At 46.8% G+C, this 22,541-nt stretch overlaps 1 protein-coding gene across 16 annotated transcripts in view; it reads right to left on the bottom strand.

Annotated features, from left to right (window-relative positions):
* Positions 1–22,541, bottom strand: part of GLYR1 (glyoxylate reductase 1 homolog) — a 48,119-nt gene that overhangs the window by 20,439 nt on the left and 5,139 nt on the right. For 9 of the 16 annotated variants that reach the window (XR_010115813.1, XR_008650939.2, XR_010115812.1 and 6 more), the window contains 6 exons: positions 13,032–13,170; positions 12,234–12,476; positions 3,803–3,889; positions 2,853–2,909; positions 1,495–1,545; positions 1,328–1,401 (listed from right to left, as the gene is read on the bottom strand). Coding sequence is in view for 9 of the 16 variants with exons in the window: in XM_055243015.2 (XP_055098990.1) it covers positions 1,328–1,401; positions 1,495–1,545; positions 2,853–2,909; positions 3,803–3,889; positions 12,234–12,476; positions 13,032–13,170 (651 nt within the window). In the remaining 7 variants the exon portion in view is untranslated. The remainder of the gene's footprint in view (positions 1–1,327; positions 1,402–1,494; positions 1,546–2,852; positions 2,910–3,802; positions 3,890–12,233; positions 12,477–13,031; positions 13,171–22,541) is intronic. The other 7 variants (XR_010115814.1, XM_063618297.1, XM_055243019.2 and 4 more) reach the window with 2 other exon arrangements.

Here is a 22,541-nt window from a genome sequence, read left to right as displayed (position 1 = left end):
CAATCTCGGCTCACTGCAACCTCCACCTCCCGGGTTCAAGCGATTCTCCCACCTCAGCCTCCCAAGTAGCTGGGATTAAAGGCACCCACCATTATGCCCGAGTAATTTTTGTAGAGACAGGGTTTCACCATGTTGGCCAGGCTGGTCTTGAACTCCTGACCTCAGGTAATCCGCCCACCTTGGCCTCCCAAAGTGCTGGGATAACAGCCGTGAGCCACCACGCCCGGTCAAGGTTCTGGATTTTTAATATGACAACTGAGAGTCCTTCACATTGCGTCTCAGACAAGATGGAAACGTGGATTATGGTGGGTTGGGCAACAACAAAACTGGTTGGTTTTGGTGCTGGCTTCATACTCTTTATTAAAAGTTTGACTAATGGGCCAATAAATGTGTTGGCCCATTAGTCATAACATAAACATCAGGACTCTGTCCTCAGCCTCATCCTGATCATTTTTTTATTTTTATTTTTTTGACACAATCCTCCTCCCTCTTTGTTTGCATCTAATATGCCGTCCACCATTCTACAGAGGCAAGTTCACCAAAAATAACTGGTAGAATTAGTGATTTCAACAGTACAAAAATGTCAAGTAAAAGATGCACTGTTTTTAGTCTGGGGAAGACCATGTGAAAGGTACCAACTGGAAACTGACTTTAGCTAACTTGCTCCAGAGAACATGTTTTCTTAGAAAAGGTATCTTTTTGCCAACAAGACTCTGTGGAGGAGACAGGCCTACAGAGCAGGCACACAGGCAAGGCTGGGTGCAAGTTGAGTCTGGAAGCATGTCCAGGATCGCCCCACCCACACTGGGCAGGGTGCAGGACAGCCAGCAGGTGCTCAGCGAGGACCCCTAAGCACCTTCATCTCCCTTCCCTCACCTGCCCCACCATGGCCAATTTTGGGGCTTCATCCTGATTCTACTCAGCCAGTGGTTCTCACAGTGTAGCTCTGACCAGCAGCAGCAGTATACTTGGGAACTGGTTCAAAATACAAATTCTTGGGCCCCACCCAGGCATATTGACTGAGAAGCCACCTTACAGGTGACTGTGAGGCACAGGAAAGTCTGAGAACCACTAAGCCAAGTGCTCCTTGCTCTTGAGTTCTGAGCCAAAAAAATCCCTCAGCTTATGTCCAAGGGAGACCCGACCATAGATTTATACGGCTTCTGACTCCTGTCTTTATCAATAAGAGTTACAACGTCGCCCCACCCTTTCCATTCAATGCCAGCAATGGCTGGGACACAACCCTTAAAGAACCGCCCTGGGGTCACCTTCCCCCCACCCTCAGCAGAACCAGAGCCACTGGAGGCCTTTTCATCAAAGGTCCTACTTTTTGTCTGTGGGTGTGATGCTGCCATTCACGGCTGTGCTGTCAGCTGCCTGGATGGAGGTGGAGCCAGTTTCCTACGGACAGGAAGCACACATTATCAAGTCAGTCTGCCTGCAGTTTAAGGCCCCAGGTGAAAATTAAAATGGGGAGGCATGGAGCCTACATACCTCTTCACATATTTTCAGCTTCTTCGTGATTGCCTGGTAACAGACAGCTGGCTAATGAAGGAGGAGGAAAGAGACTACTTATTCAACTGCAGGCTTAACCAGTCTTCATAATAATCCCCTCTCAAAGGTTAGACCCAAAGTGGGAAGTTAACATCAAATATTTGTTTTATACTTTAGTGAACTCGAAATTTTACACTAGAAAGTTCACACACATTACCTCATTCAAGTACCCATGCAATTCTACCAGGTCTTTTTGTTGACCATGGTGTTGAGAATAAGTCATAAGCTTGGAACCCACATCTATCCAACTCCAAAGCCACAAACTCTCATGAGATCCTAGCACGGCTCAGCCCACCCCATAATCTTGCAGACCTTCGGAGGGCTTCCCTCTGCATCCGCAGGACTTGGAGACTACCTCTCGAAGTGAGCTTGAAGATGTGTCTGCCATGCAATTTCATGGGGCGCTGACAGCCTTCGATGTTTGGTTTCTGCCCTAAACTTTAAAGGTCACTGTGACAGTCTCAACTACACAGCTGGCTGAGTTTTAAATGCTCTTTTTAGGTTATCTATTTATTTATCTGACATGGAGTCTCGCTCTGTTGCCCAGGCTGGAGTGCAGTGGCACCATCTCGGCTCACTGCAACCTCAGCCTCCCGGGTTCAAGCGATTCTCCTGCCTCAGCCTCCCAAGTAGCTGGGATTACAGGCACGCACCACCATGCCCAGCTAATTTTTGTATTTTCAGTAGAGATGGGGTTTCACCATGTTGGCCAGGCTGGTCTTGAACTCCAGACCTCAGGTGATCCACCCGCCTTGGCCTCCCAAAGTGCTGGGATTATAGGCATGAGCGACCATGCCTGGCCTTTGGGTTTATTTAATTAATTTTTTTTTTGAGACAGAGTCTTATGCTGTCGCCCAGTCTGGAGTGCAGTGGCGCGATCTTGGCTCACTGCAACCTCCGCCTCCCGGGTTCAAGCAATTCTCCTGACTCAGCCTTCTGAGTAGCTGGGATTACAGGCACACACCACCACGCCCAGTTAATTTTTGTATTTTCAGTAGAGACGGGGTTTCACCATGTTGGTCAGACTGGTCTTGAATCCCTAACCTCGTGATCCACCTGCCTAGGCCTCCCAAAGTACTGGGATGACAGGTGTGAGCCACCGCGCCTGGCCTGGATTTCCTTTTAATCTTAATAATGCTTGGCTCATTAGTGGGCCCATATGGGGACTTCTGGGCTAGTTGCTCTGGGCAATACACCGGCAGAGCCTAACTTTTCAGATGGCCAGGCCAGGACCCAGTGGAGGAGCACTCCTTGGCCAGCCCCTGACCATGGGCCAAGAGCCTCAAAGTGCAACTCACCTTCTCTGTTTGGCTTAGCAGGAAATGATGGAAATGAGGATCTGCATCTTTAACAGGCTGAAACCAGAAAACAATGAAATAAAACCAGTTATCTGCCACCAAAGGTCACTTCCTTCTCCCTGGTAATTGGACTCTCCTCTGGCTGCGACACCTCTGGATTCTGGTCTCTTTTTCACAACTGTCTGGAAACGCTTTTCCCATTTTGGCCTAAGCCTTTTTATAAACAAGCCCCATTCCAGCTAGAGGAAAACTGGCTTTAAAGTGGAAAAGAATAGATGATTCTGCTAGGTTGGTACATAAATTATTCCAATGAGACTGTGGGAAAATATTAACAAGCATACTCGTGCTTTATAAATTCGGTACTTATCAGGCACAGCAGATAACCTAGCAAACTAAGTCATATCTATTCTGGAATTTCAGGGTTTTGGCCTACTTGTGTCTGGTACCAAGCCCTTGGGGATCTCATCTTACTGAGCATATTAACAGAAACAGAGCAGCCACGACAGTGGACCTTCATGGGCTTTCCATAATTATGCTCAGCAACAGGTGCAGCTGCACCAAGGATAATACAACTAAACATAAAAGTTGTATTTAAGGACAATAAGAGGGTGTTTATAAAATATTAGGGGAAAAAAACTTGTGGAATCATCCCACTTTTGTGAAAAAGAGCCCTGCCCAAAATAACAAAAACTAGACATAGGTCTATAATCATCTAAATGAATGCTGAGTGGACGTCCCAAAGGACTGAAATCCGTCACCTCGAGCCTCACAGTGCTCACCCTAGAGGGAAATTTTTTTTATTTCATAGACTTCTGTACTGTTTTGTAATAATAAATTAAGCCTCACACACAAGAAAGGGACAAAAAAAAAAAAAAAAAAAAAAAAAAGAGGATCACACAGGAACCTCGCCCTAAGCCGCAGCTTGTCCTGCCTGCAAGAGAGCTCCTTACCTCGCTTGCGGTTGGCTGCCATTTAAACGCGGCCATCGGTCCGGCCATCATCCCCTTCACGGTACTAGACTCTGGGATGGTGAGATCCTACAGAGGGAGGGGCAGGGCATTTTAAAATCACATTCAAACCCCAACAAAACCCCTTGCAAGCTCCACAGTCTAAGGGAAAGTTCAAGCCAATCCCCAACCACTGTTCTGATAACCGTCCCTCGGGAGAAATGAGCCAGTTCTTCCCATTAACACAAAGTGAGTCTTTCTTCTCAATTCTGGAAACAACAGAATGGGTGCTTATGTCTAAATTTCACAAAGATGGAGGTAATTAGAAAGCCCAAGTATGATCTGCAGTACCGTTTGCAAAGGTGCAGTTAATGCCTTATGGTGAATACCAAACATTAAGAAATAGTTGTGGTGGCTGGGCGCGATGGCTCATGTCTGTAATCCCAGCACTTTGGGAGGCCGAGGCGGGCAGATCATGAGGTCAAGAGATCGAGACCGGCCTGGCCAACACGGTGAAACCCCGTCTCTACTAAAAAATACAAAAATTAGCTGCACCTGTACTCCCAGCTACTCCGGAGGCTGAGGCAGGAGAATCGCTTGAACCGGAGAGGTGGAGGTTGCAGTGAGCCGAGGTTGCAGTGAGCCGAGATTGCGCCACCGCACTCCAGCCTGGAGACAGAGCAAGACTCCATCTCCAAAAAACAAACAAAAAAAGAAACAGTAGCGTCTTCAGAAGGAATCCACCATATTTCAAAGAAACGAATAAAACCACATGGGGCTGATGAGATCTGCCCACATTTTACAGCTATCATGACAAAGCCAGAATTAAACTCCAGGGTGGCCAGAACCCAAGAGCTTGAGTTCTCCTGAGACGGACACAGGAGGACGTGGTGAGATGAGAAGCTCCTCTTCACCGACAGCCCGGCTCACCTTCTTCCTGGACAAAGGGTCCTCTTTCCAGTTTTGACACTGGTCTGCTCCCTCTCGACTACTCTGATGTTACCTTGCACTCCCTTTCCCCAGTCGCTCCCTTCCAGCCACAGTGGCCCTCCTGACAACCCCTGCCTAAACTACTCCTGAGGTTTTCTCAGTCTTAGAAAACACCTGCTCCATTCCACTAGGCCGATATCTTTAGAGCCCTTCTTGACCCCTCTGTTCTCTAATCCACTGGCAATGAATGGGGCTTTATAGTTGGGGATCTGCCCAACCCCTTCTTCTCACCATCCCGGCTACTAATACCTAAGCTCAGGCCATTGCTGGTCACCTGGACAATTGCAAAAATAAATCTCCCTGCTTCCACTCATAGGCCAGTCTCTACACAGCAGCCAGAGTCATCTACCAAAAGGGCCAATCAGATCATGACACTTCTTTGCCTTAAACTGGCTACCAGTCTCACATAGTAAAGCTACGGGCTTTATGAGCATGGTCTACAGGGAGGGTCTTGCAAGTTCTGCCGTCTCTCACTCATCCCACGCCAATCTCCAACCTCACGTCCTATTTCTTCCTCCCGTCACTGCTCTCTAGCTCGTTAGCACCCTGCTGGCCTTCCACCCCCACTCCAAACACACCAAGCATGGGCCTGCCCTGGCACCCTTGTGCTACTGGGAACGTTTTTCTGACAGTTATCTCATTGGCTCAGGCTCGCTTTGGGACTCTGTTGAAATGTCACCTTATCAGAGTGGCTTCACCTGACCTCTCTGTATCTTTGCCCATAGAACATGATGCTGATGTGGATTATAATGAGAACAAATGTTTTCATAGGGCTTACTATGTGCTAGAGATCACTGTAAGTCCTATTTTATACATACATTATCATGTAATTCTCACCCCTTCTTGAAACAGAACTATTATCATCTTCTTTTTTTTTTTGAGACGGAGTCTTGCTCTGTAGCCCAGGCTGGAGTGTGGTGGCACAATCTTGGCTCATTGCAACCTCCGCCTCCTGGGTTCAAGCAATTCTCCTGCCTCAGCCTCCTGAGTAGCTGGGACCACAAGTGCACAACACCAAGCCCAGCTAATTTTTTGTATATTTAGTAGAGACAGGGTTTCACTGTGTTAGTCAGGATGGTCTCGATCTCCTGACCTCGTGATCCGCCCGCCTCGGCCTCCCAAAGTGCTGGGATTACAGCGTGAGCCACTGCACCCAGCCCTATTATAATCTTCTCTTACAGAATAGAAAACTAAGGCACACAGAGCTTAAGTAACCTTGCTTAAAGTCACCGAGTCAGTCACTGGTGTGGTAGATACAATTTATTTATTTGGAGGCATAGTCTAGCTGTCACCCAGGCTGGAGTGCAGTGACTCAATTATGGCTCACTGCAGCCTCAACCACTTCAGCTCAAGTGATCTTCCCACCTCAGCCTCCTGGGTAGCTGGGACTACGGGTGTGCGCCACCATGCGTGGCTAATTTTTTATTTTTATTTTTTGTAGATTATTTATTTGCAATTATTTGTTTTTTGTAATTTGTAATTTTTTGTTTTTATAGGGTCTTGCTATGTTGGCCAGACTGGTCTCTAACTTCTGGCCTCAAGTGATCCTCCTACCTTGGCCTTCCAAAGTGCTGGGATTATGGGAGTGAGCCACTGTGCCTAGCAGACTGACAGAATTTGGCTCCAGGGTCTGTCATATTAGAAGCACATCCTAGGAAAGCAAGAACTCTACCAGTTTGGCCTACTCTACAACCCATGCTGCCACACAGTCCAGGTTCAATTCTTACTGAAGGAGCCTCATCTGACTTTTATGCTGCTTTCTCTCCAGGCATTTGGCCTATGGCAGAATTGCTCAATAAACATTTGTTGAATGCAGAGGTTTTTGGGGGAAAAGAAAGGCCCAGCCTAGAGCTGCCCAAAAGAATATTCTGCAATGATGGGCGTGTCCTACGTCTGCACTGTGTGATAGAGCAGGCGCCAGTCAAGTGTCACTGTGGAGCATTTCACACAATAGGGTGATGGAGAAGCTGCATTTTAATGTGCATTTAATTTAAATTTAAATGGCCAGTTGTGGCTGGGGCAGCACAGCTGTCTTGGGTGGCACAGCCCTAGGACTTGCCTAAGGCCACAATGACCCAATGGGAACAAAGAGGAGGCAGCTTGTAGCTCTCAGTTTGGCGCTAAGGAAGGGCCCCAACTCCTAAACTTCTGCTCCTCGTGTGAGTGTGGGATTTTGGGAAACTCACAGACCTAACAGCACTACTTTGATCCGGGTGGGCTGTGCCCAGAGTTCATCCCCAGAAAGAGGGTAGGTGGGCGCTGCTGGGGTGCAGCTCTTAACATGCAGGTCCAGACACAAACCCAGCCTTTCCCTGCCTGCCTCCGCCATCAAGGTCAGCCTTTTCCATTAATCCTCACGGGGCAGGAGATTATGTCCCAGAATGGCACTCAGCTGGGCTTTGCCCAGTTATCAGCCTATGTGACTGCTCAGTGTTTCTGAGAGGAGCTCGCCAGCCAGATGACAATTACTATAGCAACACACAAACACCTTCCTCTGAGACTACAGGATATACCACATTTAAAACGCACCAAAATTCCAAAGCCCAGGCACCGATTCCCTACCTGTCTGAAGGTGCTGAACTGAAATGGCTATCTGTCCTGTACCACATGCCAGCTCTGTCCTCTCCTGCTCATACGTCCTTTCACTATGGCCCAGGCCAAGCACAAAGAACAGGCAGGAAGGACACCTCGAAGGGTCAATAGCAGCTAGAGCTCCTGGACCACAGACACACCTCGTTTTATTATGCTTTGTTTTATTGTGCTTCATAGGTGTTGCACTTAAAAAAAACAAAAAACAAAAAACGGGCTAGGCACGGTGGCTCACGCCTGTAATCCTAGCATTTTGGGAGGCCGAGGCAGGTGGATCACAAGGTCAGGAGATCGAGACCATCCTGGCTAACACGGTGAAACCCCATCTCTACTAAAAATACAAAAAATTAGCCGGGCGTGGTGGCGGGCGCCTGTAGTCTCAGCTGCTCCAGAGGCTGAGGCAGGAGAATGGCGTTAACCCAGGAGGCAGAGCTTGCAGTGAGCCGAGGTTGCGCCACTGCTCCGCAGCCTGGGCGACAGCGCGAGACTCTGTCTCAAAAAAAAAACAAAAAAACAAAATACGAATTGAAGGTTTGTGGCAACCCAGTATCAACCAAGTCTATGGGGGCCATTTTCCCAACAGCATGTGTTCAGTTTGTGTCTCTGTCAGCATTTTTTTTTTTTTTTTAGCAATGAAGTATTTTTAACTTAAGGTAGGTATATATATATATATTTTTTGAGATGGAGTCTCGCTCTGTCCCCCAGGCTGGGGTGCAGTGGCGCGATCTTGGCTCACTGCAAGCTCCGCCTCCCGGGTTCACGCCATTCTCCTGCCTCAGCCTCCCGAGTAGCTGGGACTACAGGCGCCCGCCACCACGCCCAGTTAATTTTTTGTATTTTTCGTAGAGACGGGGTTTCACGGTGTTAGCCAGGATGGTCTCCATCTCCTGACCTCGTGATCCGCCCGCCTTGGCCTCCCAAAGTGCTGGGATTACAGGCGTGAGCCACTGCGCCCGGCAAAGGTATGTACATTTTAAAAAGACATATTGCTATTGTGCCACTTAATAGCCTACAGTATAAACCTAACTTTTACATGCAATGGGAAACCAAGACGTTTGTGTGACCTGCAATGATCTGGAATCGAAACTGTAGTATCTCCAACGTATGCTAAACTACTCCCCAAATTAATAATTCAGACCCAAGGGCTGTCTGTAGTTTATTGGGAGCTTGTGAGACGAGTTCCTGTAAGCCTGGGCAGTGGCCTCTGGGGTTCTCACTGCACAACCGGCTACTGTCTGTGAAACAAACCTAAAGAACTGATCAAAGGCACTGTTTTAAGTGCTGTGTCCATGTCACTCATTTAACTCACACAGTGAACCTATGAGGCACATACTGTTATAATTCCTAACGATCAGACAAGGAAATTGAGGCAAAGGTGCTTTGCTAAGGTCCTATATACGTGATTCAAACTCCAGGCCCTTGTCATAACCTCTCCTTTGTACTTTTTTTTTTTTTTTTTTTGAGACGGAGTCTCGTTCTGTTGCCCAGGCTGGAGTGCAATGGCGCAATCTGGGCTCACTGCAATCTCCGCCTCCCGGGTTCATGCCATTCTCCTGCCTCAGCCTCTCCGAGTAGCTGGGACTACAGGCGCCCGCCACCACGCACGGCTAATTTTTTGTATTTTTAGTAGAGACGGGGTTTTACCGTGGTCTCGATCTCCCGACCTCGTGATCCGCCCGCCTCAGCCTCCCAAAGTGCTGGGATTACAAGCGTGAGCGACCGCGCCCGGCCTTCTTTGTACTTTTTATCCAACGAGAAGGTGTTTCTTTCCAGGGTGGCACAGGCGCTGGTGAGATGCATGGCTTCACATACCAGACAATATCAATTTGGGAAACAGCATAAAATCTGACACCCCAGATTCCTTTTGGATTCCAGGAAATAAACTCAAAAGTCACATTACATTTTTTGTGGATCAATTTAGATCACGCTCCCTATAAACTTCTCTCTGCACTGCAGCTGGCAGTTTTTCCAAACCTTGGGCTCACGGTATGCAGGGACAGCACCGCCACCCTTGCTCTCACCACTCCCTCAGCCTTAGGTCATCTAACAGTGAGAAGGGCCGTCTCTCACCAGAGGCCTCACAATGGCAGCCCACAGGGATGTTTCTATGGACCCAAGACATATGTTTGAACTAAGCAGATTTAAAATTGGGATATTTCACATAAAAACCTGTATTTCCAGCTTGTCTCTTTTTTTTTGAGATAGGGTCTCACACTGTTGCCCAGGCTGGAGTGCAGTGCTGCAACTGTAGGTCACTATAGCCTTGACCTCCTGGGCTCAAGTGATCCTCCCAACCCAGCTTCCCAAGTAGCTGGGACTACAAGTGTGTACCACTATGCCCAACTAGTACTTTTTGTTTCTTTCTTTTTTTGTTGTTTTTTTTTTTTTTGAGAGAGGGTCTCACTGTGTCACCCAGACTAAAGTACAGTGGCATAATCTTGGCTCACTGTAACCTCCACCTCCTGGGTTCAAGTGATCTTCTCATCTCAGCTTTCTGAGTAGGGGGGACTACAGGCACACACCACCAACCCCAGCTAATTTTTTAATTCATTTATATTAAAATTTTTCTTCTTTGAGACGGAGTCTCGCTCTGTCACCGAGGCTAGAGTGCAGTGGCGCGATCTCGGCTCACTGCAACCTCTGCCTCCCGGGTTCAAGTGATTCTCCTGCCTCAGCCTCCCGAGTAGTTGGAATTACAGGAGCATGCCACCACACTCGGGTAATTTTTGTATTTTTAGTAGAGACGGGGTTTCTCCTAGTTGGTCAGGCTGGTCTTGAACTCCCGACCTGAGGTGAACCGCCCGCCTCGGCCTCCCAAAGGGCTGGGATTACAGGTGTGAGCCGCTGCGCCCAGCAAAAAAAATTTTAATAGAGATGGGGTTTCCGTATGTTGCCCAGGCTGGTCTAGAACTCCTGGGCCCAGGGGATCCTCCTGCACTGGCCTCCCAGAGTGCTAGGATTACAGGTGTGAGCTACCACGCCTGGCCAATTTTTTCGTTTTTTTAGAGCTTGTCTTCTACTCCTAAGATCAAGCAATCTGCTCACCTAAGCCGCCGAAAATGCTGGGATTACAGGCATAAGCCACCGCACCTGGCCAATTTTGTCTTTTTTTTTTTTTTTTTTTTTTTTTTTTTTTTTAGGGAAAGGGTCTTACTATGTTGCTCAGCCTGGTCTTGAACTCCTGGGCTCATGTGATCTTCCCGCCTCAGCCTCCCAAAGTGCTATGATTGCAGGTGTGAGACACCACAACTGGCCTTCCCAGCTTCTCTTGAGAAAAAATAGACAATTTGGCAGAAGCTGGCTAGAACCCTGTGGACAGAGCATGACCTCCCCAGACTCCCTGACCACGGCCAGCCTTGATGCTCTGAGCACCAAGGCAGGTCAGCCGGGGTGCCTGGCACCCGTGCCACTGCTTCTTAGGTCCAGTCAGCTACAGTTGCTTCCATTACCTGCCTGGGCTCGCTGGTGTCTTAATTTTTGAGCCTTGATCCAAGGTCTAATGTTTCATCATGGCCTCGTCACCCAACTGTTGCTGCCAGCCATCTGCCGGCTTCTGTTCTCTTTATCCTGCTGTTGACAATCCTACCGCGTTCCTGACACAGCCCCCTTCACTTTGAAATTCTTCTCAGTGGCCTTCTAAGATCGGCCTCAAATCTTGTCAGCAAGAAGGCAAGAGATGCACTCTCACTGCTTTATCTCATGTTGCCAGCTCCTCCCACTCCTTCCTGACACAAGCACGGCATTCTTGTTGCAATGCAGGCCTCCGTGCTTCCCTCTTCTCCCTCTCTTCCTGAAACAAACCCATCCCACTGCCCGGACTCAACTACTCTTTTACAAATTCACCTCCCAAATCTACATTTCTAGTCCTGAGGTCACACCAAGCTCACAGGCTGTCTAGGCCTTGCCTCAAATTCTTGCCATTCCAAAGAGAACTGGTACTCTTTCTCCACAAGCCACCTCTACATTCCCACTCCTCTACTTTTAAGAAAGTGATCATCACTTTCCCAGGAATGAAGCTGGAAATGCTCTTTTCCTTTTTCTCATTCATCCTCTACATAACCAGTTACGGAATCCTAAGAACTCTTCCTCTGAAGTGCCTCTCACCTATTTGCTTGCAATATTTGCAATTACCCCCTTATGAACGCACGCCTAGCCTTATCTTCTAATTGGCTCTGAGACTTTCCCCTCCGCACTCTGTGACTACTGGTGCACACATGGGAAGCACACACTGCCACTGGCTCAATCACCTTCACCGGCCCCCACTGACTCCAAGATGCTTTAGTACCACGCTGCTTCAGTAGACCTTCAGGCCCTCCATGATCCAGGGACAAGGTTCCTTTTTCTTGGCTTTCCACACTATCCTCTCCCTGTTCGAGAGTGTCTCCACCAGCACCGAGCCTCACACGGGCTGTGCCCTCCACCTCTGGAATGCCTTCCCTTCTTTCTTGCTAAGCCCTTCCCAGGGCCAGCCCTTGTGCACTGGCTCAAGTGGACTGCTCTCCTGCCTCGCGCTCCTACTTCGCATCTGCATCCAAGCCGTGTCTCTCACCTGGTCTATGGGATTCTTTATTTTTTAATTTTTTAAATAAGAGTTGGGGTCTCACTTCATCACCCAGGCTAGAATGCAGTGGTGCAATCGGCTCAATGCAACCTTGAACTCCAAGGCTCAAGCCATCTTCCTGCCTCAGCCTCCTGAGTTGCTGGGATAAAGCATGAGCCACTGCACCTGCCCTGCAGGATTCTTGAGCACAGAATTCTGCTCCCACTCCACGAGCAGAAGCATACTGAAGCACTTAACTCTACCTTATACTAAAAGGACATCACTAATCCCGGAAGCTGCAGAGAGAAAACAAACCTTCTCATCCTTTGGGGGCCGACCCCGCTTCCGGGGACTTTGCTCTTGGGCTCTTTTCAGAGGGGATTTGGAGCCTCTCTCTGAAGAGCCTGAAGACACCCTCTTCTTTCCTTCTCCCATGTTCTTCTTCACCTTCCCTTCAGACAGGCTAAGTTTGCGCTTCTCATCACCTGAGTTTGGCCTACTTCTCTCCTCACTGGAATTACGTCGATTCTTGTCATCAGAAGAATTGTGGGATGACGTCTGAAAGTTTAATAATAATAATGATAACTACCACCACAGCTGCTGCCGCCATCGCCACCACCATTTACAGGTGCCATGTGCTGCTACAGGCACTCTGTGTGGTCTCCTCACTATGACCCTAAAAATAGATTCTGCTGTCGTCCCCAGACATTGGGAGAAGCAGATTTAAAAAGTATATATATCAAAAGTCACTTTCCCTACGTCCCAAAACTAGGAGACAGGATTTAAATCCAGGCAGTATATATATATTTCAAAGGCTATGCCCCTAATCTGTGTGATATGAAAGGAAGAAATGGCCTGTGCTCGACTCAAATGCTGAGATATTTCTCCTGGGTCCAAGCAATTTTCCTAAAAGCAACAACCTACTCCAGAAAGGTTAGCTGCATGGAGTTTCAAACTGATAAGCAAAATGCTGACACCTTAGAACTGAAGTAGCTTTCTCCAGTGGCATTTCAGAAGAACAAAGGTTTGGGTTTGGGTGACATTTAATCTGTTAGTTGCTATGCAAAAATCACCAGTCTGGCATTGGTAGAAAGTGAACATTGTGTCTCTCACCTGGTCTTTCCCTTTGGCTCTCCTGAGGAACTCTTCGACGGCATCTACCGCTTGCTGGAATCGTTTACCCTTGTTAATTTTTATCATTTCCTCTTTATGAGCATGATATGGCTTCAGCTGTTCCACTTTGATCCAGGCACTAGCAGAAAACAAACAGAGAAAGGGTATGATCCATATTGCATATGCCATAAAGTATCAACAACCTCACTACCGCACGGTGTAAATATCCATTTGGTTTAACTGGACTTTGCAATAGGCCTCACCATTTTTTTCAAAACATGCTATCAACCATATCAGAGTCTTATGCCTAAAGTATATTTTCTTGAAACAAGTCAAGCAGAAGAACCGTCACCACCACTGCAGCAATCACAAATCAAATTCCTCCAGTGAAGGCACTGTGTTGCAGATTTATTTCCACCATCGTCTATCAGCCTCCAATGCCCAACCACATATACCCTGCCACTTGCTCAGGGCAGAAAGAAATCTGGAGACCCTTTCCCATTCTCACTAGGTAGCACAAATGGCGGCCACACACGGATCCCTGGGAATCAGGATACCTGGAAACGTGATAGACGACAGCAGCATTACTATGCAGGAAAATGCTTGCTGCCTGTCAACAATGGGAACCAGATTTATGATCTGTTGATCAACAGAGTCAGGGATGTTAGGGAGCTGAAGAAATGCAACATCTTCTAAAATTTGTGGCTCCCATGGATATTTACAGCCACTGAGCCTATATTTGTTCATAAATGATGGTAACCATGGCTACTAAACCACACAAAACAAGGAACACATGGTTTGGAATAAGGGCAGCAGTTACAAAAGGAGGCATTTAAAAATGAGATGGCATGCTGTTTTATGATGTCTCAAAAAAAAAAGAAAAGAAATAGAAACAAGATTATTGAGATTAAAGGTAGAAGAACATACACCTCTGATATGTAATTTTTAATTTCAATCATCAATGTCTAACACATGAAAGTAGTCAGCTGTCAATTCTGGGGTATCTGGCCTGCCACACTAACCTGAACAAATCTGCTGCAGCTGGCTTTCTACGGTTTCCCTGAATGGCATACAGCTTATAGAATCCAAGCACAAAATAATTTTATAGGCTTGACAAGGTATCAGTTAATTTACATGTTTTAGCCTGTGATACAGGTTTCACAGCATAACCTTCAGAAAAAGTAGGTCAGGTTAAGGATACAGAAACCGAGCTATCTCACAAGCTTCAGGTTGTTTTCTTTACAGAAAGCTAGAGAATATTCACTAACAGCAATAGTGTTAACCTTTGCACATAAAAATAATGGTACTAACCCTCCACCAGCTACCTGGACTTTGAGAGTGGTGCTGGTAGTTGTCATGATGGGGTCTGTGCAAAAACACAGACCTGGGATCATCGGCCTGCAGATGTCAGGCAGCGAACCACTATCAGGCATGCCACCATGGCTAAGTGAGACGATGAATGGAGATACAGAAGCTGGTCTCCCTGGCACAGCTCTAACTAGAGGAGTTAGGCAAATTTCTTCTTCTTTTTTTTTTTTTTTTTGAGATGGAGTTTCACTCTTGTTGCCCAGGCTGGAGTGCAATGGGGCGATCTCCGCTCACTGCAACCTCGCCTCCCAGGTTCAAGCGATTCCCCTGCCTCAGCCTCCCAAGTGCTGGGATTACAGGTGTGAGCCACCGCACGTGGCCTTGTTTTTTTCTTTTTGAGAGAGTCTCACTTTGTCACCGAGAATGAAGTGCAGTGGCACGATCTTAGCTCACTGCGACCTCTGCCTCCCAGGTTTAAGCAATTCTACCTCCATCTCCCGAGTTGCTGGGACTACAGGTGTGCACCACCACACCCAGCTAATTTTTATATTTCTGGAAGAGACGGGGTTTCCCTGTGTCGGCCAGGCTGGTCTTGAACTTCCGGCCTCCAGTGATCCGCCTGCCTTGGCCTCTCAAAGTGCTGGGATTACAGGCGTGAGCCAGCAAACTCCTTTCCAGTGACCAACTCATCTTAAAGTTTGAAATTCAACATGAGAGCACCAATGAATCCAATCTGCTGGGAGGCAAAGTGGAAGGAGATTTCGACCCCAGATTTTCTGGCAAGTATATCCCTGAACTGACTCCCTTCCCTCCCCTTACGGGGATGCTAATGACAGGCCAGAGCAATCAGACGCAAACTCAGACCCAGCCCCAAAAGCCAGTGAAGCTACCATACTAACCTGTGGGTCTGAGATGACACAACCAGTATCATGGATGAAGTTTAAGGAGTCGTGACCAGCCTCTTCATCCTAGGAGCTTCCGGTCAGAAGCTGAGAACCACACAAGTTCCCAATATAGGACCAACAAGGTGATTTTTATGGAACCCCTTGAGATGGGACAACAGACTCCCAAGACTTGCTAATCCTACGCCATCCTGCTACCTCCATCCCTGCCTCCCACTCCCCAGCCTCCTAAGAACCGATTCTGAGGGAATAGAAAGGTGAGGATGTCTGAAGCGCCAAGAAATCAACCCCATTTTTTGTTGAAGCATCTTACAAGGTTTACTGATTTCTGCTAGAAGGAACTGTACAGTCAAAATTCCACTCACTTTAAAGCATTTGAGATACTGAAATTTTCCTCTTTACGACCATCTTCGAAACATTAAAATGGCTAAATGAACTGACAGTATGAATAGGATGGTAAATCCAAGAAATGTTAATCTATTTAAGGAATCAACTTATTGCTGGAGAAGCATCCTGTTACATCAGAAAACAGCCATAAAAAACCAGCTTGGCTGGGCACCGTGGCTCACACCTGTAATCCCAGCACTCTGGGAGTCCGAGGCAGGCAGATCACCTGAGGTTAGGAATTTCAGACCAGCCTGGCCAACATGGCAAAATCTCGTCTCTACTGAAAAGATAAAAATTAGCTGGGTGTAGTGGCACTCAGCTGTAATCCCAGCTACTCGGAAGGCTGAGATAGGAGAAACACTTGAACCCAGGAGACGGAGGTTGCAGCGAGCCAATACTGTGCTACTGCACTCCAGCCTGGGCAACAGAGTGAGACTCCATCTCAAAAACAGTAATAACAAAAAAACGCAGCTTACCAGAGCTCTATGTGGATTACCTCTTGAAAGCGAACCAAACTTAAATCACTTTGGCTATCTGAATACAATTTTTTCTCTAAAGGTTATACTTCTTTTATCTTTTCTAAATTTATTTTTTATAGAGATGGGGTTTCACCATGTTGCCCAGGCTGGTCTCGAACTCCTGAACTCAAGTAATCTGCCCACTTCAGCCACCCAAAGTGCTGGGATTACAGGTGTGAGCCACTGCAATTGGCCTACCTCTGTCTTTTTAATGAGAATATGCTTTTCAGTTGGCGCTTCAACAATGCACCACTGTCCAATTCACTGAGGCACATCAGCTGGGCCTGGCATGCCACTGGTCCTTAATAAATAATCACTGGGTAAATGATTCCTTCACTGGTCCTCAATAAATAATCCCTGGGTAAATGATTCCTTCCCAGATGTTCAGGAGGATGTACTGCTCACCAGTGAGTTAAAAGGCGCTACAATGCTCCAGTGTGAAAGGCTTTAGTGTTTTTGTTGTTGCTACTGTTGGTTTTTTAAGTGACTGTTTCTTTCCTTGATATAAGCTGTAACTTTTGATTTTCCTATCATCCTCCCAAGACTTAGATGGAGCTATATCTTTCAGCCCAATTGTGGCTGGGAAGTCAGAAAAATCAAGCTTACTCAAGCTGTATTTAAAGTAGGAGGATTTCCTTTTTATGTACAGTAGAATGAATGACACACTGTGGTAGTAAATACCTGAAAACAGGCAAGGTCCTTACAGAGAAGGAAAGGGAATGTCCCATAAGATATCTGGCTACGTGGAGACGAGCAAAATAAAAAGCAATGCATGTTATGTGCTACCATTCGTGCAAAGACAAGGAAAATGGACTGACCACGCACTGATATCTCTGGAGGGACACATCATCAGAAACTGGTCTAACTGGGTGGCTGTGGGATGGGGATGAATGCAACTGTTTCAATGTTGACAGGTTTTTGCTTCTGAATGGTGAACACATATTATCTTGGAAAAAAACAAATCAATACTAAAGGCCTCTGCCATAGAACATAGGCTATTCAGACTGCCCAGAGGATTTCCTCCATGACTTCCTGGTTTGCAGGTCTGCTCTGGTGGGTTGCTGCTGCCTGGCTGCTGACGTAACTGCACCTGTAACACAGCCAATTTACCCTGGTGACCTGACACTCTTCCTATAAAAAGTCTCTTCATCCACGAATACAGAACCGCCACTAAGCCACTCTCAGATTACTCCCATCAAAATGAATTAAAATTTGGTATTTTCAAAAACTTGCACACTTCTGATTTGCTTTCCTCTTAAATGAAAATCATACATGTATGGCCGGGTGCAGCGGCTCATGCCTGTAATCCCAGCACTTTGGGAGACCGAGGCAGGTGGATTACTTGAGGCCAGGAGCTTGACACCAGCCTGGCCAACATGGCAAAACCCCATCTCTACCAGAAAACACAAAAATTAGCCAGTTGTCGTAGCACATGTCTGTAATCCCAGCTACTTAAGAGGCTGCGGCAGGAACTGCTCGAACCCGGGAGGTGGATGTTGTAGTGAGTGGAGATCGTGCCACTGCACTCCAGCAGGGGCGACAGAGCAAGACTTGGTCTTAAAAAAAAAAAAAAAAAATACATGTAGATACTGTATATTAAAGATGTCAGCTTATGACTAATCTTGAAATCTCTCACATGTGTTTCAGCCTTCGCATAGACAGGTGACCTGGGCTGACGCCGTGAAGCTAAGAGAAAGAGAAAAGGAGAAAGGGTGGGGAGACGATGGCAGGGGGAGGGAGACAGAGAAAAAGCACACACACACACAAACACACACACAAGCAGAGTATAAAGGTGAGAACAAGTTGGCGTGGTAGCTCACGCCTATAATCCTAGCACTTTGGGAGGCTGAGGTCAAGAGATTGAGACCATCCTGGCCAACACGGTGAAACTCTGTTTCTACTAAAAATACAAAAATTAGCTAGGTGTGGTGGCATGTGCCTGTAATCCCAGCTACTCGGGAGGCTGAGGCAGGAGAATCACTTGAACCTGGGAGACAGAGGTTGCAGTGAGCCAATATCATACCACTGCACTCCAGCCTGGCGACAGAGCGAGACTCTGTCTCAAAAAAAAAAAAAAAAATAAAAATACGAATAAAAATACAGGTGAGAGCAAAGATGGGGCCAGAAGGTGTGGGTTTGCTTCTCCATTTGGATTTGGTGAATACTTAGTAAACAATTTCTAGGGGTGCCCTTTAAAAAAAAAAATCCATCAAAAGGGCCTGAAGATTACTGAGGTGTTACAGGTCAAGTTCTTCAGAAATAAAGGCACCAGAAAAAAACACACACAAATCAAGTGCTAGGTGAAACGAAAAAGGGATGCTTCCAAGCTGCTATGCTTCTAATTATTAACCACAAATTCTTCTAGAGCAGCTACTTTCAGTACTGACTCAGACACCTCACATCCACCGAGACCTGTCCACCTTAGATGTGGCTTGGTGGAAAAAGTACCACTGGTCTCTCAGTTTCCTCATCTGTGAAAAAATAAGAACCAGAAAGATGACCCTGTGCACTTCCTGAAAGGGCTGCTGTGAGGACTGGAGGTGAAGACTGCTATGGAAACTTGCAGGAAGGCACTTGCAGACTCTCTACTGTTTGTCCACAACCTGTTGCACCAGTTGGTTTCTGGTGGCTTCTGAGCACCTGTAATTTAAATGAACACTCCCTCCATTCCATCATCATCCACAGCCACTGATGAAACTTTTCTTTCTTTCTTTTTTTTTTTGAGACAGAGTCTCACTCTGTCACCCAGGCTGGAGTGCAGTGGTGCAATCTTGGCTTACTGCAAGCTCTGCCTCTGGGATTCATGCCATTCTCCTGCCTCAGCCACCCGAGTAGCTGAGACTACAGGCGCCCACCACCACGCCCAGCTAATTTTTTTGTATTTTTAGTAGAGACGGGGTTTCACCATGTTAGCCAGCATGGTCTTGATCTCCTGACCTCGTGATCCGCCTGACTTGCCCTTCCAAAGTTTTGGGATTACAGGTGTGAGCCACCGTGCCCGGGCAATACTTTTCTTTTTTAAAAGACAGGGTCCTGCTCTGTCACCCAGGCTGGAATGCAGTGGCTCAATCACAGTTCATTACAGCCTTGACCTCCCAGGCTCAAGCAATCCTTCTGCTTCGGTATCCCAAGTAGCTGAGACTACAGGTACATGCTACTACGCCCAACTAATTTTTAAATTTTTTGTAGAGATGGGTCTTGCCATGTTGCCCAGGCTGGCCTTCAACTCTTAGGCTCGAGTGATGCTTCTGCCTCTGCCACTTGAAGTGTTGAGATTACAGGTGTGAGCCATCGCGCCTGGCCCCGATGAAACTCTTAAACTGCGAGCTCTGTCTCTGCTCTGATGGGGGGGGGGTCACCAATAATCAGACCTGTCAAAGAGGGACCCTCCTGCACTTGACACATAATCCTTGGTTGTGGTCACCAAGTGAAGCCGGCAGGGTTTTGCTGAAATTATATCCCCTTGTATTTCCATGACAATACAAAAATTACGCGGGCAGTTTTGTCTTGGCCATCTCACTCAGGGAGCCGAATCCGTATTATGACGTCCTCTTCTCACCAGTACACCTGATTAGGAAAGTCTGGCCCTCTCCTAACAGTGGGATGTCAACACAATTTGTTAGATATTTTGGCAGAGAAGGGGAGAGAGAAAAATCAGGTTTCTAAAAGATTGGAATCACTGATTATCTTGTCATAAGGAGCCGTTCTTTTTACTCTTTAATAAAAGACCTTGCAAATATTAAAAATTATAACTACACTTTTTTTTGCCTAAGTAGTGGGTCAATTTTGAAACTGAACATCTCTGACCAAATCCCGTATTTCTCAGGAACAGAGGACACTCCACTGGGTCAGACCCTATCCACCTGGGCCAGGGTCCAGTAACCAATGGTGCCCCCACCCGGGATGTGCCTGGACCACATGCCCCTCCCTGATGTCAAGTGTTAAAGGTGAGGTACAGTCTAGCTTCTACAGGAGCCACTTATGGCTTTGTCTTCACAAGTTAGTTCTCATCCCTAAAAAATCCCCTTGTAATACCTGTCTACACCACCTCTTAAACGCCCATTTCATCCAGTGCTCCTCACCCTGGTCCTAACTCAGTCATACCACAATCCACTTGCAGTGCCCATCGCCAAACTTCTCTAGGCCATTCGCTGTTTCCTACATCCTGATCCCGTGCTTCCTTCAGTCTTTGCTTCTCCACATTTAAGAGTCCTGCTCTTTTGTCTGACTCAGTTCCCTTTTCTGGATCTTGGCCAATTCTAACAGATCCCTTTGAAAGCATGATCTGAAGTACATATAGTATTCCTGATGAGGCACAGTACAGTTTTACATAAAGGTGGAATGATGCATGGTTTTGTACTCAAAGCCTTTTGGGTAAAAAGAACATACCTGGCTGACATCCTTTAGGAACTTCCAACTCTCATATTCCTTTCTTTTCAAACAAACACACACTCACTCTCTCTCTCTCATAGGGACAGTCTCCATCTCGCTCAGTTTTCCATACTTAAAGGCATCCTGGACCAATGTCTGCTAATACCTGCTGTATGGCAAGCCACACTCTACACAGGTGATACTACTTTTCCTTCCTAACTATGAGGTAGGGGGTATCATCCCCTCATGTAGAGGGCACAGAGGCTCAGAAAGGTGAAACAGCTTGCCCAGATCAGGGAGCAAGCTGGAACCGGTACCTGAATGCACATTAGGCTGGTAACCAATCCAGAGTTCTTTCCCCAAAGTAATCTGCTGCCACCAGCCAATCTGGAGATCTTACCTTCATAGAAAAACACAAAATAAAATCTGCCCCAGCACTGATCACTAAGGAAGTGTTCCTTCTTTAGAGAAGTACTGTATATCTTTACCCTTCATTTCCTTTCTCTAACTTAACTGCCTACCCACAAAAAGATAACATATTAGTACCACAGTGACTTCATTTTTATAGTTTAAAATGTAGAACTCTATCAAACGAGTTTAAAAGGTTAAAAATATTGCATTTAGCAGTTGCTTTGTATCCCACTTGTTTAAAACCCTCCGAGGAACCTTAGTCAGTTAGAAATTATATCATCACCACCACCATCAGGCTATTCTTGTCTTGAGCAAGCACATCACCACTGGCTTCACCTGTCTGCCTGGTTAAGCTCTGAAATTAACTCAACTCCAATTTTCTGTGTCCTATTTCTTGCACTTGTTATAAACAAATATCACAGTTTATTAATCTAGTCTTTTAGCATTAAAAAAACCAAAAAACTCGGGGCTCGGTGCTGTGGCTCCTGCCCGTAATCCCAGTACTTTGGGAGGCCGAGGCGGGAGGATCACTTGAGCCTAGGAGTTTGAGACCAGCCTGGGAAACATGGCGAGAACTTGTCTCTACAAAAAAAAAAAAAAAAAAAGTAAAAAATTTAGCAGGGCATGGTGGCGCACAACTGTGATCCCAGCTACTCGGACTGCTGAGGTGGGAGGATTGCCTGAGCCTGGGAAGTCAAGGATGCAGTGACCATGTCCGTGATACTGCACTCCAGCCCTGTCTCAAAAAAAAAAAAAAAAAAACACAAAACAAGAACAACAACAACAAAAAAAAAAACATAAGGAAACAATGGCTTCAGGCTCCCTATAATGAGACTGAGTTCCCATTTTTGTTTCAGACTTGTGTAATTATTCATTTAGCTAATGAAGTTTGGGCCAACCATATTGCCTCTGTTATTCCTAAGCACAAGTTACCTTAGGCAGGGAGCCTCTTCATTTCCATAACACCCAGCTTAATGCCAACTGTTCATAGTATCCCCACTGTCTGAAATGCCCCTATAGTCCCCGTCCATCCAGATTCTACGTATCTTCCAGAGCTGGATTCAAATCCCATCTCTGGCTGGGTGCGATGGCTCACGCCTGTAATCCCAGCACTTTGGGAGGCCGAGGTGGGCAGATCACGAGGTCAGGAGATCAAGACCGTCCTGGCTAACATGGTGAAACCCTGCCTCTACTGAAAAATACAACAAAAATTAGCCGGGCATGGTGGTGTGCACCTGTAGTCCCAGCTACTTGGGAGGCTGAGGCAGGAGAATGGCATGAACCTGGGAGGCGGAGCATGTAACGAGCCAACATCACGCCACTGCACTCCAGCCTGGGCGACAGAGCGAGACTCCGTATCAAAAAAACAAACAAACAAACAAAAACACAAATCCCATTTCTTCAGTCTTCTTGGATCTCATGGCTCTCCACTGAGCTCTCCCTCTTCTAGAATTTTCTTTTTGAGACAGGGTCTAGCTCTGTCACCCAGACTGGAGTGCAATATTGTGATCATGGCTCACTGCAGTTTTGACCTCCTGGGCTCATGCAATCCTCCTGCCTTAGCCTTCTGCATACCTGGGACTACACTTGTGTGCCACCATGCCTGGGTATTG

This window comes from Symphalangus syndactylus, chromosome 14, assembly GCF_028878055.3.
Source record: "Symphalangus syndactylus isolate Jambi chromosome 14, NHGRI_mSymSyn1-v2.1_pri, whole genome shotgun sequence".
Taxonomy (NCBI): domain Eukaryota; kingdom Metazoa; phylum Chordata; class Mammalia; order Primates; family Hylobatidae; genus Symphalangus; species Symphalangus syndactylus.
This window is presented reverse-complemented; position numbering and strand designations above follow the sequence as displayed.